Source organism: Nerophis ophidion, linkage group LG12, assembly GCF_033978795.1.
Source record: "Nerophis ophidion isolate RoL-2023_Sa linkage group LG12, RoL_Noph_v1.0, whole genome shotgun sequence".
In the NCBI taxonomy this organism is placed as follows: domain Eukaryota; kingdom Metazoa; phylum Chordata; class Actinopteri; order Syngnathiformes; family Syngnathidae; genus Nerophis; species Nerophis ophidion.
Window position 1 is genome coordinate 46232604 of NC_084622.1, and position 14480 is coordinate 46247083.

The 14480-nt window shown below is 39.9% G+C and overlaps 1 protein-coding gene across 1 annotated transcript in view; it reads left to right on the forward strand.

The window, feature by feature from the left end:
- LOC133562842 (immunoglobulin superfamily member 22-like) overlaps window positions 1–14240 on the forward strand; it is a 53909-nt gene extending 39669 nt beyond the window's left edge. The window contains exons 20-25 of the mRNA XM_061916649.1: window positions 1340–1532; window positions 1611–1883; window positions 4619–4650; window positions 10346–10492; window positions 10554–10734; window positions 14047–14240. Coding sequence (XP_061772633.1) covers window positions 1340–1532; window positions 1611–1883; window positions 4619–4650; window positions 10346–10492; window positions 10554–10734; window positions 14047–14114 — 894 coding nt within the window. The 3' untranslated portion in view covers window positions 14115–14240. The remainder of the gene's footprint in view (window positions 1–1339; window positions 1533–1610; window positions 1884–4618; window positions 4651–10345; window positions 10493–10553; window positions 10735–14046) is intronic.
- The last annotated feature ends 240 nt before the right edge of the window (window positions 14241–14480 follow it).

A 14480-nucleotide genomic window follows, 5' to 3' on the forward strand; every position in this document is an offset into this window, starting at 1 on the left:
CAACTTCCTCGATCAGAGTGTCGATTGACTTTTTAAGTTCGCTATAATCAGCCTTGGGCGCCATCTCGTCTTTGTAACAGCGCACCGGCTAGTTACTCCAGACATTCACTTGATAAATTAATTGCAAATTTCCTCCTTACATTATTAAACTTAAATATTTGGAGTAAAATTTGCGAGCACCAGTTCAGCTACCGGAACAGGAAGTGACTTCAATCCACCCTCAGGAGCACTCAGGTGCTCTGGCTGTCCAGGTCTATAGACAGGTAAAAGGTCAAGGGCGAGCGTTAGAGTCTGTGTCCAGGCGAGAGGTCGAGATCTGGGAAGGCAGTAAGAAGACAGGAAGGAATACGGGAGAGAATAAACACAGTCCAAATCCAGGGAATCAAGAGTAGTGTACAAGACAAGTAGCTACGTTCTGGCTAAGTTCTGTTCACCGACTTACTGGGCCCCTACTCTTCAGGGCACAGCCTCAGGTCTTCAGGCCAGGGTTTTCTAAATATCCCCAAAATTGGTTTTAAAACCCCTGGAGACCTGGCATTCCAGACTATAGCTCCCAGACTCTGGAACAATTTGCACCATTCCCCCTGTGATCTTGACTGTTTTGACACTTTTAAGAAACATTTGAAAACTGCGCTTTTTAGTAAAGCTTTTAGTCAATGCACCTTTTAACTATCATTTTTAAACTACTTTGTATTCTTTTTATGATGTTGCCCCTGTGGTTTCAATTGAATTGTTGTTTTACTTCACCTACGTTTTGTACAGCGCTTTGTCATTTGATCCGTGAAAAGCGCTTAAAAAATCAAATTTACTTACTTACTTACTTACTTACTTACTTACTAGATACACTTAAAGGCCTACAGAAACCCACTACTACCGACCACACAGTCTGATAGTTTATATCAATCAATCAATCAATCAATGTTTATTTATATAGCCCCAAATCACAAATGTCTCAAAGGACTGCACAAATCATTACGACTGCAACATCCTCGGAAGAACCCACAAAAGGGCAAGGAAAACTCACACCCAGTGGGCAGGGAGAATTCACATCCAGTGGGACGCCAGTGACAATGCTGACTATGAGAAACCTTGGAGAGGACCTCAGATGAAGTATGACACATAGAATGGAGCTGCTATGCCCGTTTAAATAAGAACATCTCATTTCAGTAGGCCTTTAATTAATCCTCTAAAAAAGAGGACATGTGTTTGCCTTAGCGTAAAATGGTCAAACATACACACACACATATAAAAAGAGTTGTAAAACGTGGTTGAAATCAGTGCATGATGCCTCTGGAAGCTACACGTGAACGCCTTGTCCAAACCTGCTTTGCAACCACAGGCCTCCCCCCCGCCAGTTGTAACCTGGTTCAAAGACGGCAGCATCACCTCAGGAAGAGAAGTCATCACCAAAAGCAACAATCACTCCCAGTTTCTCCTCCCCTCCTCCCAGCGCAGTGATTCTGGAGAGTACCGTGTCCACCTGAAGAACGACTTCGGAGAGGCGCACTATAACGTCAATGTCAGCGTTGCAGGTTTGTCAGGACTCTTTTCTTTCCCATTTCTTTTTTGGTGATGTGTTTATTAATAAAAACCTCTCCTGTTGCTGTCAGACTCTCCTCGGCCCCCAAAGAACCTCCACTGGGTGGAAGAGGTCCCGGGGACTGTGACCCTACAGTGGGATCACACTCCAGACCTGGTGGAGGATTATGATAGAGTCCATTATGTCATCCTTAAGCGAGACAGCAGCACTCCTTCGTGGTTTACCATGGCTGAGTGTGTCTTCAGCAGCAAGTACACCGTCAGCGGACTGCTGCCGGGGAGGAAGTACTACTTCAGGGTCGTAGCGCACAACTCTATCGGAGACAGTGATCCCTTAGACTCAAGTCAAGCGCTCATCATCGCCAGGGAAAGAGGTATCGGACTTGTTTCTTTTGTTTTTTCTGTTTAATTGGCTTTCAACACACTTTCAAAAAGATCATCCATGTAATGAGGAAGAGAATTATATTTTTTGCGCCAATTTATTGTTTATTTGACGTGGACATCAAAGTTACATTGGACAAAGAAGATTGAGTATTTTAGCACATGTGCTAATTTGCATCACACATGAGGCTAATAGGATGATCAAAATAATAAGAGTAGCTAGAAAATGCAATATTGGCAGAAATTGTGAGTGAATGCTGAAAAGCCGAACTGAAACAATAACATTTAGCACGCTAGCCGGATAGCATCAAGACTGTTAGGTGTATACACTAGGAATGGGAATCATATGGCCCCATTTGTCGCAGTTTACCGGACACATGAAACGTGACGAATTAGAGGTGCACTATCCACTTTAGCCGCCAGGTGGCAGTAGAGTGTGGAATACCTTAGAATTTGTTTTGCGGAAATTCCAACTTTGAGCAAAACGTCAGTTGCTATGTAAATTGGCGCTTTCCATCTTTTTCAGCAGACTGTAGCAAAATTATTAATCTCTCCCACCCCTCCTTTCATGCGAGATCCACCCAAGAATGGGCCCTATGACGCCCTTCTCAACTGTAAATGCAAAATGGGCAAAACAATTAGCATGCACAAAGTAACAAAGTATTTAACTCTGAGGTACATACCAGCTTAAAAAATATATGCTAACTGTTAGCATGTGTAAGGAAACACTATTTTTGACTGTGCCAACAAAAATATGCTTAAAAGATAGCATTCTCGCAACTGACTAACATCATCAAGGAACATTTTGATTTTGGGATGGAGGAAATTTTGAGGAATCCGGGAAAACTGGGAATTTAAAAAAAATGTATAGCTTCAAAGTCCTGATGTTTTGATTATGGAATGATTAAAATATGTTGAAAAATTTGGGAGACAACGTTAAAAGAAAAACGTGTGAAAATAGCGGAAGGAAAAGGTGAGAATTCCGAAAACGGTCGGTTTTTAATGTACAGGATGAGTGGAATAATTTGACAGTGAGAAATGTTGGTAATGTGGACTTTTGAAAAATTGTCCAATCATTTCAAATGGGAAAATACAGTTGTGATCAAAATTATTCAACCCCCATACAATTTGGGTGTTTTAGCAGGTTGGACATGTATTCCGTATTTTCAAATAAAGATGCATTAAATAGACAAATGCAACTTGAATTACAACATTATATTTTGTAACATACCAAACAGTGTCATTTCTCTTAATATCTCATTGACAAAATTATTCAACCCCTGGAAGATCATAACTCTTAAGAACAGAATTTGAATAAAGCCTTTTCAATCAGGTGTTGAAAACACCTGTAGATGTGATTAGAACCATAACGAGCAACAATTAAACGGATTGAAAAAGACTGTGACGCTCAGCTTCTTGTAGTGGGTCAATGGTGTATTTGCAACATGGTGAAGTCCAGGGAGTGGTCAAAGAAGTCAAGAGAGGAGGTCATTTCTCTTCATAAGAAAGGATATGGATATAAGAAAATAGCAAAGACATTACACATTCCAAGAGACACAGTTGGGAGCATAATTCGCAAGTTTAAAGCTAAAGGCACAGTGGAAACACTACCTGGGCGTGGTAGAAAGAGGATGCTGTCCGGTATTTGGAGCGTACAGTGGTGAAAAACCCCCGGGTAACAGCTGAGGAACTACAACCCGACATTGCAGAGGGGGAACGCAGGTTTCGTCCCAGACAATAAGGCGCGCACTACGAGATGAAGGCCTCCATGCCAGAACTCCACTTCTGACTACCAGGCACAAGGAAAATAGACTCCAGTATGCCAAAAATCATCTGGACAAACCCCAAAGGTTTTGGGAAACTGTTCTATGGAGTGATGAGACAAAAGTGGAACTCTTTGGGCCTATGAATCAACGTTATGTCTGGAGGAGAAAAAAATGAAGCTTACAAAGAGAAGAACACCTTGCCTACTGTTAAGCATGGTGGGGGGTCAATCATGCTCTGGGGCTGTTTCTCTGCCTCAGGTACCGGGAATCTCCAGCGCGTTCAAGGCATTATGAATTCTATTTCCTAGCAGGATATATTAGCTGCAAATGTCATGAAGTCAGTGACGAAGCTGAGGCTTGGGAGACGTTGGACCTTCCAACAGGACAAGGATCCCAAGCATACCTCCAAATCAACATCAGAGTGGTTGCAGAAGAAGGGCTGGAAGACTCTGGAGTGGCCAGACCTAAATCCTCTAGAAAAGCTGTGGTGGGACTTGAAGAAGACAGTTGCAGCACGCAAGCCCAAGAATATGAATGAACTGGAGGCCTTTGTCCAAGAGGAATGGGCTAAAATACTGGAGATGCTTGCAAGAAGCTTATGTATCACCTTTGAAGGATGTCATTACTGCCAAAGGGTGTTCTACTAAGTACTAAAGATGCATGGAACCAGGGGGTTGAATCATTTTGTCAATGAGATATTGAGAAAAATGTCCTTTTTTGGTATTTAGTAAAATACAGTGTTAGAATTTAAGTTGCATTTGTCTATTTGACACATCTTTATTTGATATGACTATAAACAAAATACGGAATAAATGTCCAACTTGCTAAAACACCAAAATTGTGTGGGGGTTGAATACTTTTAATCACAACTGTATGCCCTGCAAAATGTGGAATTCCTGAGAAATGTGAGATTGTTCAAAATTATAAAACAGATAGCACACATATCATAAATAAGCTGAACATAGTGAAAGTGGAATGGTTTGAATCCGATTTTAAAAAATATGGAAGAAGAAGGCAGACGAAAAACTAGGCCAAATAATAATTACAATACCCTTGGCCTGATCTACTCAGATCCAAATACCACGTGCTAAACAGCGTGTGCAAACTATAAAATCGCGTGTACTATTAGTTGGCGTGTTGTGTATGATCTACTAAAGCTACATTTAAAACTGTTGATTGGTGCAGATTGGCCTTTTTAAATGAAGTGTTTGAGTGTGTTTTGCGGCTAACACTATGGAGACACTCATTTACCGTACGTCAGTGCTGCAGTGCATCTACAATAGAAACCCACTTTCTTAGCGTGCTGAAGGTTTACCCTGGATGATGCTGGCACTACCTGAAAGCGTAATGCCCTGGATTGTTCCAGACACAAGAAAATGCATATTGCAAGAAGTATTTTTCATATGTATTTAAAAAGTAACTGTTTAAAAGACGCCAGCAGACATCAAAATGCATTAATACAATTTGTTTTACTCCGCTCCTTAAGGCATACAGCAATACAATATCATTAGGAAATGATGTTTCTAAATAGACTAATATTGTGTAATATTTTATTGTCTCATATTTTAATTTTGATTATTCTGATGTGGGATCGGAACCGAAGATGTCGCCCTTAGAGACACTTGTGATTTAGGGCAGTATAAATCAACATTGACTGATTGATTCATTCATTTTGAACAGTCCAAGTATGTTGACAAGCATACACAGCACAGTCGCCTCCTTTCTCACAGACTTTTCCCGCCAACTGTCAGTTTGCACGTCCTTTCTAGACGTACTAAATAAAGACAAAAAAGCAGTGGCCGCAGAACAATTTGAGTTTTGATGAATCACACAGTGAGGGCTGAATAATCATACTTGCATCTTCTCCTTCCAGTATTGTGGGCCTTCTGTTGATCTACATATATTTATGAAAACAAACTCAAGTGCGCTCTCTATTTTTTGCTCACTTAAAGGGGAACTGCCCTTTTTGGGGAATTTTGCCTATTGTTCTCAAACCTTACGTGAGACAAACACACATATATTCTATGTTTTAAAAAAACATGCTAGAAAAAGTCAGATTACAATGGAGGTGTTGGGATTCGCTCTATTCCGTATTTTAAGCGCTCGAAAACCCCCCCATCAATGTTTTATATACACACTGTTAAGTAATGTATGAGCAGGCACATTCATAACAACATGAAATATTCACATATTTTGGTCATTTGAATCAGAATCGGAATCAGAAGTACTTTATTAATCCTCAAATGGAAATTAAGATTTTCAGCACAATCCAGACAAAAATTACAGGGAGACTGAACAGGATTGCTGATGGGTCTGCCAACTTCCGGCACCCCTTACAAAAAAGGTGAGAAACAGGTCAACTCTAGGTAGGGTGAGCGGATGTGAGTAAAAAGAAAAAACTTTGGCCAAGGGGAAAAAACCCCCAAAAACTCATAGCCATAGCACACATGAACATGTGTGTACCAGGAAAACATCAAAGAGCATAAAGGAGATTAAAGACATTAAAACAGCAGAACTGATGCAACCAGCTGCCACTCCAGCAGTGCCATTTCTACATCCAGCTTACAAAAGTAAAACAACAACAAAAACTAAAAATTATTGACCAATAATATATATTGCGCGCACACAATTGCAGCATGCATAGACAAGCAACCAAACAAAAACATAATTTCAACACCCATATACAATATAAACAGAATACAATGATTTGCAAATCCTTTTCAAGCCATATTCAGTTGAATATGCTACAAAGACAACATATTTGATGTTCAAACTCATAACTTTATATATATTATTTTGCAAATAATAATAATTAACTTAGAATTTCCTGGCTGCAACACGTGCCAAAGTAGTTGGGAAAGGGCATGTTCACCACTGTGTTACATCACCTTTTCTTTTAACAACACTCAATAAACGTTTGGGAACTGAGGAAACTAATTGTTGAAGCTTTGAAAGTGGAATTCTTTCCCATTCTTGTTTTATGTAGAGCTTCAGTCCTTCAACAGTCCGGAGTCTCTGTTGTCCTATTTTATGCTTCATAATGCACCACACATTTTCCATGGGAGACAGGTCTGGACTGCAGGCGGGCCAGGAAAGTACCCGCACTCTTTTTTTTACGAAGCCACACTTTTGTAACACTTGGCATTGTCTTGCTGAAATGAGCAGGGGCGTCCATGAAAAAGACGGCCCTTTGATGGCAGCATATGTTGTTTCAAAAGCTGTATGTACCTTTCAGCATTAATGGTGCCTTCACAGATGTGTAAGTTACCCATGCCTTGGGTACTAATGCACCCCCATACCATGGCTTTTGAACTTTTCGTCAATAACAGTCTGAATGGTTCGCTTCCCCTTTGGTCCGGAAGACACAATGTCGAATATTTCCAAACACAATGTGAAATGTGAACTCGTCAGACCACAGAACACTTTTCCACTTTGCATCAGTCATCTTAGATGATCCCGGGCCAAGAGAAGCCGGCAGCGTTTCTGGATGTTGTTGATAAATGTATACAATAGCGCTTTAACTTGCACTTACAGATGTAGCGATGAACTGTATTTAGTGACAGTGTTTTTTTGAAGTGTTCCTGAGCCCATGTGGTGATATCCTTTAGAGATTGATGTGGGTTTTTGATACAGTGCCGTCTGAGAACTCGAAGGTCACGGTCAGTTAATGTTGTTTTCTGGCCATGCCGCTTACGTGGAGTGATTTCTCCAGATTCTCTGAACTTTTTGATGATATTATGGAGCGTAGATGTTGAAATCCCTAAATTTCTCGCAATGTCACTTAGAGAAAGGTTGTTCTTAAACTGTTGGACTATTTGCTCACACAGTTGTGGACAAAGGGGTGTACCTCGCCCCATCCTTTCTTGTGAAAGACTGAGCATTTTTTGGGAAGCTGTTTTTATATCCAATCATGGCACCCACCTGTTCCCAATTAGCCTGCACACCTGTGGGATGTTCCAAATAAGTGTTTGATGAGCATTCCACAACTTTATCAGTATTTATTGCCACCTTTTCCAATTTCTATATCACGTGTTGCTGGCATCAAATTCTAAAGTTAATGAATATTTGCAAATCATTGTATTCCATTTATATTTACAGCTAACACAATTTCCCAACTCATATGGAAATGGAGTTTGTATGAAAAGAGGAGGAAACCATGAGGAACACAAAAGGATGACACAAGAGCACTGAGCTCCTGCCACCAGCAGCCACAACAACATGGGAAAAAAGCAGTGCATTGATTTGACAGACACATCACACTTGATTTCCCTTCAACAACAACACAGTACGGGTGTATTTCGCATAGAAAAGCATTTGCATACAGTTAACATTAAGCGTTATTTAGGATTACTCAAGCCTTAGTAAGCCTGTTTTTTTTATATATATATATTTTTTATCGTGCTCTGTTTATGTTGTGTTTGCTCGTTTTTCTTGTGTTTTCTTTTAACCTGCCTATTGTACTACCCTTGTGGCCAATGTTAAAGTCCTACTGAAAGCCACACAGTCTGATAGTTTATATATCAATGATGATATATATCAATGATAGTTTATATATCAATGATGATATATATCAATGATAGTTTATATATCAATGATGATATATATCAATGATAGTTTATATATCAATGATGATATATATCAATGATAGTTTATATATCAATGATGTTATATATCAATGATAGTTTATATATCAATGATGAAATATTAACATTGCAACACATGACAATACGGCCGCTTTACTTTACTAAATTGCAATTTTAAATTACCCAAGAAATTATTGTTGAAAACGTCGCGGTATGATGACGCGTGTTTGTGAAGTGAAGTGAATTATATTTATATAGCGCTTTTCTCTAGCGACTCAAAGCACTTTACGTAGTGAAAGCCAATATCTAAGTTACATTTAAAGCAGTGTGGGTGGCACTGGGAGCAGGTGGGTAAAGTGTCTTGCCCAAGGACACAACGGCAGTGACTAGGATGGCGGAAGCGGGAATCGAACCTGCAACCCTCAAGTTGCTGGCACGGCCGCTCTACCAACCGAGCTAAACCGCCCCGTTTGTGACGTTATTGGTTGGAGGGGACATATTAGTCCAGCACCACTTGCGGCTAAAAGTCGTCTCTTTTCATCGCATAATTACACAGTAATTTGGACATCTGTGTTGCTGAATCTTTTGCAATTAGTTCAATTAATAATGGAGACGTCTAAGAAGAATGCTGTTGGTAGAAAGCGGTGGATTGCAGCTGCCTTTAGCAACCGAGACACAGCCGGTGTTTACTCATATAGTGAATTTTACTCACATAGCGCTTTTCTCTAGTGACTCAAAGCGCTTTACACAGTGGAACCCAATATCTAAGTTACATTTAAAGCAGTGTGGGTGGCACTGGGGGCAGGTGGGTCAAGTGCCTTGCCCAAGGACACAACGGCAGTGACTAGAATGGCGGAAGCGGGAATCGAACCTGCAACCCTCAAGTTGCTGGCATGGCCGCTCTACCAACCGAGCTATACCGTTTTTGTTGTGCAGCTTTAACACAGAGCGGTCAAGTGATAATGTTTCTCTCCGTCAATACATAAGTTTTTGGTTGGGAAAATTGTCGGTTCTTACCGGAGACATCGGTGGATTATGGGACCTTCTCCTGTAGCTCTCAAAAAGCAGCTGTGATCTTGGCTCCTCGTCGGCTTTCTCTGACATCCGACTTTCAGCTATGACTTGACTCATATAATTTCACTAAAATACTATCAACACAATAGGCAGATAAGGGATTTTTTTGAGTAAATGTGTCTAATTACATCTGAAACGCTTCCACTGCCTCCGCCTGGAGCCGTCGTTTTTTCTTTTTTTTTTCTTCTTCTTTTTTTTTAGTGCCTCATTAACTTTCCTCATCCACAATCTTTCATCCTCACTCAAATTAATGGGGAAATTGTCGCTTTCTCGGTCCGAATAGCTCTTGCTGCTGGAGGCTATGATTGTAAACAATGTGAGGACGTGAGGAGCTCTCACACCGGTGATGTCATCGTCTGCGACTTCTTGCTGCTGGAGGCTATGATTGTAAACAATGTGAGGAAGTGAGGAGCTCTACAACCAGTGATGTCATCGTCTGCGACTTCTTGCTGCTGGAGGCTATGATTGTAAACAATGTGAGGAAGTGAGGAGCCCTACAACCGGTGATGTCATCGTCTGCGACTTCTTGCTGCTGGAGGCTATGATTGTAAACAATGTGAGGACGTGAGGAGCCCTACAACCAGTGATGTCATCGTCTGCGACTTCTTGCTGCTGGAGGCTATGATTGTAAACAATGTGAGGAAGTGAGGAGCCCTCACACCGGTGACGTCATCGTCTGCGACTTCCGGTAAAGGCAAGGCTTTTTATTAGCGACCAAAACTTTATGGTGGATGTTCTCTACTAAATCCTTTCAGCAAAAATATGGCAATATGTTGAAATGATGAAGTATGACACATAGAATGGAGCTGCTATCCCCGTTTGAATAAGAAAATCTCATTTCAGTAGGCCTTTAATTGTTATTTATAAATAAAGTTGATTAGATTTGATTAATATCCAGCGGGAACAACAATGGAGCAAGAACAGACCCTTGTGGTTCTCCCATTCTGTTTGCCATTCATATGTGACTTGAGTGTGAGTTTCCTGCGCCTTTGTCCTCCAGAGTGCATCAGCAGCCTTCGCCTGAAAGAACATGCTGCACCCCCCCGTCAGGCGAAACCTTCTTTCCTTCTTCCCCTGAAGGACCACGCCGTGCGACGAGGCCACGACTGCACCATGAGCTGTGCCTTTCAGGGCATGCCAACGCCGCAGGTATAGCGCCACAATATATTCCAACGTGCACTCTTTGCAATGTGCTGTCCTGTGAGCACAGACCTCCTGGTACAAAGGACAATCCAAGATGTCGGACCGCAATGGCTTTTGGCAGAGCACGGCTAATGGAGTGTGCACTCTGGTGATTCCTCTTTGCGCTGTCAAGGATAGTGGCGAGTACACTCTAGTGCTGGAGAATCCACTCGGGACGGCGAGGTGCTCGTGCAGCCTGGTCGTCTTCGGTGAGTTGTACACAGAAGGCGAAAGACGTAGACTGCAAAAACTGAAATCTAAGTAAGATGAAATATCTCAAATAAAGTTGATATTTGCTTATTTTCTGTCTGATTAGATCATTCTTCTCACTAAGCAGATTTTATGTTAAAGTGTTTTACTTGTTGTTTTGGTCCTAAATTATCTTAGTACAAACCCCGTTTCCATATGAGTTGGGAAATTGTGTTAGATGTAAATATAAACAGAATACAATGATTTGCAAATCCTTTTCAAGTCATATTCAGTTGAATATGCTACAAAGACAACATATTTCATGTTCAAACTCATAAACTTTTTTTTTTTTTTTTTTTTTTTTGCAAATAATCATTAACTTTAGAATTTGATGCCAGCAACACATGACAAAGAAGTTGGGAAAGGTGGCAATAAATACTGATAAAGTTGAGGAATGCTCATCAAACATTTATTTGGAACATCCCACAGGTGTGCAGGCTAATTGGGAACAGGTGGGTGCCATGATTGGCTATAAAAACAGCTTCCATGAAATGCTAAGTAATTCACAAACAAAGATGTGGTGAGGGTCACCACTTTGTAAGCAAATTGTCGAAGAGTTTTAGAACAACATTTCTCAACGAGCTATTGCAAGGAATTTAGGGATTTTACCATCTAAGGTCCGTAAAATCATCAAAAGGTTCAGAGAATCTGGAGAAATCCCTGCATGTAAGCGATGATATTGCGGACTTTTGATCCCTCAGGCGGTACTGCATCAAAAAAACGACATCAGTGTGTAAAGGATATCACCACATGGACTCAGGAACACTTCATAAGACCACCGTCAGTAACTACAGTTGCTCGCTACATCTGTAAGTGCAAGTTGAAACTCTACTATGCAAAGCCAAACCCATTTATCAACAATATCCTGAAACACCGCTGGCTTGGTTGGGCCTGAGCTCATCTAAGATGGACTGATGCAAAGTGGAAAGGTTTTCTGTGGTCTGACGAGTCCACATTTCAACTAATATTTGGAAACAGAGGACGTGGTGTCCTTCAGAACAAAGAGGAAAATAACCCTTCGGATTGTTATAGGCGCAAAGTTCAAAAGCCAGCATGTGTGATGGTATGGGGGTGTATTAGTGTGTTGTAGTCAGCATGTGTGATGGTATGGGGGTGTATTAGTGCCCAAGGCATGGGTAACTTACACATCTGTGAAGGCACCATTAATGCTGAAAGGTCCATACAGGTTTTGGAGCAACATATGTTGTCATCCAAGCAACGTTATCATGGACGCCCCTGCTTATTTCAGCAAGACAATGCCAAGCCACGTGTTACAACAGCATGGCTTCATAGTAAAAGAGTGCGGGTACTTTCCTGGCCCGCCTGCAGTCCAGACCTGTCTCCCATCGAAAATGTGTGACGTATTATGAAGCGTAAAATATGACTGTTGAAGGACTGAAGCTCTACATAAAACAAGAATGGGAAAGAATTCCACTTTCAAAGCTTCAACAATTATTTTCTTCAGTTCCCAAACGTTTATTGAGTGTTATTAAAAGAAAAGGTGATGTAACACAGTGGTGAACATGCCTTTTCCCAACTACTTTGGCATGTGTTGCAGCCATGAAATTCTAAGTTAATTATTGTGGAAGGGGCGTGGTCCACGTGTCCCTTGCGGGCGGGGCATGTGCAGGAGCCGGCTGTAAAGCAACGACAGGTGAGGAGATTTCTCAGCTGGAACGAGTTATCTAATCACCTGTCTCTTAATCAGCAGCGTTGGAGACCATGAGGGGTGGAGGAGACCCGGGAAGCAGAGACACGCTGGACTGAAAAGCCTTAAAACTTTTTACTGCTGAAAAAGCAAACCAATCAAAATAAAAGAATTGTATCACCTGACAGCTGGGGTCCCGAAGGTCATTCAAGCCGCCACAAGAGAGTGCCACAGTTATTATTTGCAAACGAAATAAAGTTTATGAGTTTGAACATGAAATATGTTGTCTTTGTAGCATATTCAACTGAATATGGCTTGAAAAGGATTTGCAAATCATTGTATTCTGTTTATATTTACAGCTAACACCATTTCCCAACTCATATGGAAACGGGGTTTGTAAAATATTACAACTTGTTGCTGAAATTGTATGACATATATTGAGTAAAACATGCTTGAAACCAGAATATCAAGTGTTGCAAAGCTGGGTCATCAACACTCACAAGTACAAAACTGCTTTTTCAAAATAATAATTTGTTATTTCAAGCATGAAATACAAAAATCATGACTTTGACACAGTCGTGTCTCATAATTAAAACAGATGACAGCCAAATGGACTTTGCTGTTTTATTCGAAATGAAACACTACTAAATACGTACTCATATAGTAGTATAGTTGGCACAGTACAGTACACTGACAGTTAATATTTAAACATTTCACATGTGACATGTCAAACTATTGTACATACATATATATACTGTATATAATGCATACACACACACACACACATATATATATATATATATATATATATATATATATATATATATATGTAGGTGTGGGAAAAAATCACAAGACTACTTCATCTCTACAGAACTGTTTCATGAGGGGTTCCCTCAATCTCCTGATGATTGAGGGAACCCCTCATGAAACACTTCTGTAGAGATGAAGTAGTCTTGTGATTTTTTCCCACACCTACATATTGCGCTCTACCACGGTATCGAGCACTATTCTCTGGACAATCCAATCAAGATATATATATATATATATATATATATATATATATATATATATATATATATATATATATATATATATATATATATGTATATATATATATATAAAAATATATACATATGAAATAAAATACATTTTTAGACAATATGATGTACCTGAGCGGCTCGTAGAGTAACAAGCGGTTGTCTTTTTGCCTTTCCATTAAGAAAAATAAACTAGTTTTTACTACAAGTTTGCTGGTTTCAAGAAATGTGATGTCGAGCACATATCATTATGTCAAGATAACAGCACAGGCATTTACTTCATTTAGAAAATGTTTTCAACATATTGAGAAAAAAGGTCTATTTTTTTCTATCAAGAAAAGTACACTTGTTATTAGTGAAAATAAACTTATTTTAAGGTATTTTTGGGTTCATTGGGGTTAGCTAGTTTTACTTGTTTTGGAAAGTCTTGACAAGCTAAATTTTCTTTTTCTATTAGTTTATAATTCTCCTTAATTGAAGTACAATACCTCTAATTTTTGTGTGTTTTTTCTTGTGTTTGAACTCTGCCTTTTTCATTGTAAACATGTGTTACAGAACATGCACAGTGATTCCATGTTGTTTTCCAGATAAGGATGACAAGAACCTGCTGGAGAGTCTGACTAAGCAAGCAAAGAAGGAGAAGCTTATTGTGTAGGAGATCACATACACACTTGTGTTATTCACAATCACTTTGCCCAAATATCTCATCTTTTCATTGGGGCAAGGTTGTCTTTTATGCATGAACTTTCCCTTGCAGTACAATAAATGACCACCAGAGGTCAGTGACATAATTTTCATTTTTTATGTGTGGTATGTTTAAGGTCCTTTTAAATGGAATTCCTTCATTTCAGTCTAAATACATCATTAGGTTGTTGCTGCCTAAGGCAGTTCTACATTTTATATCCCCTCTTACACATCTACAATGAAACCCAAATATCAGGAAGCCATTTTCAATAGAATTGAATGCGGTTGTACAACCACAATCATAAGCGAGATACAATGTTATTAATAATACAACAAT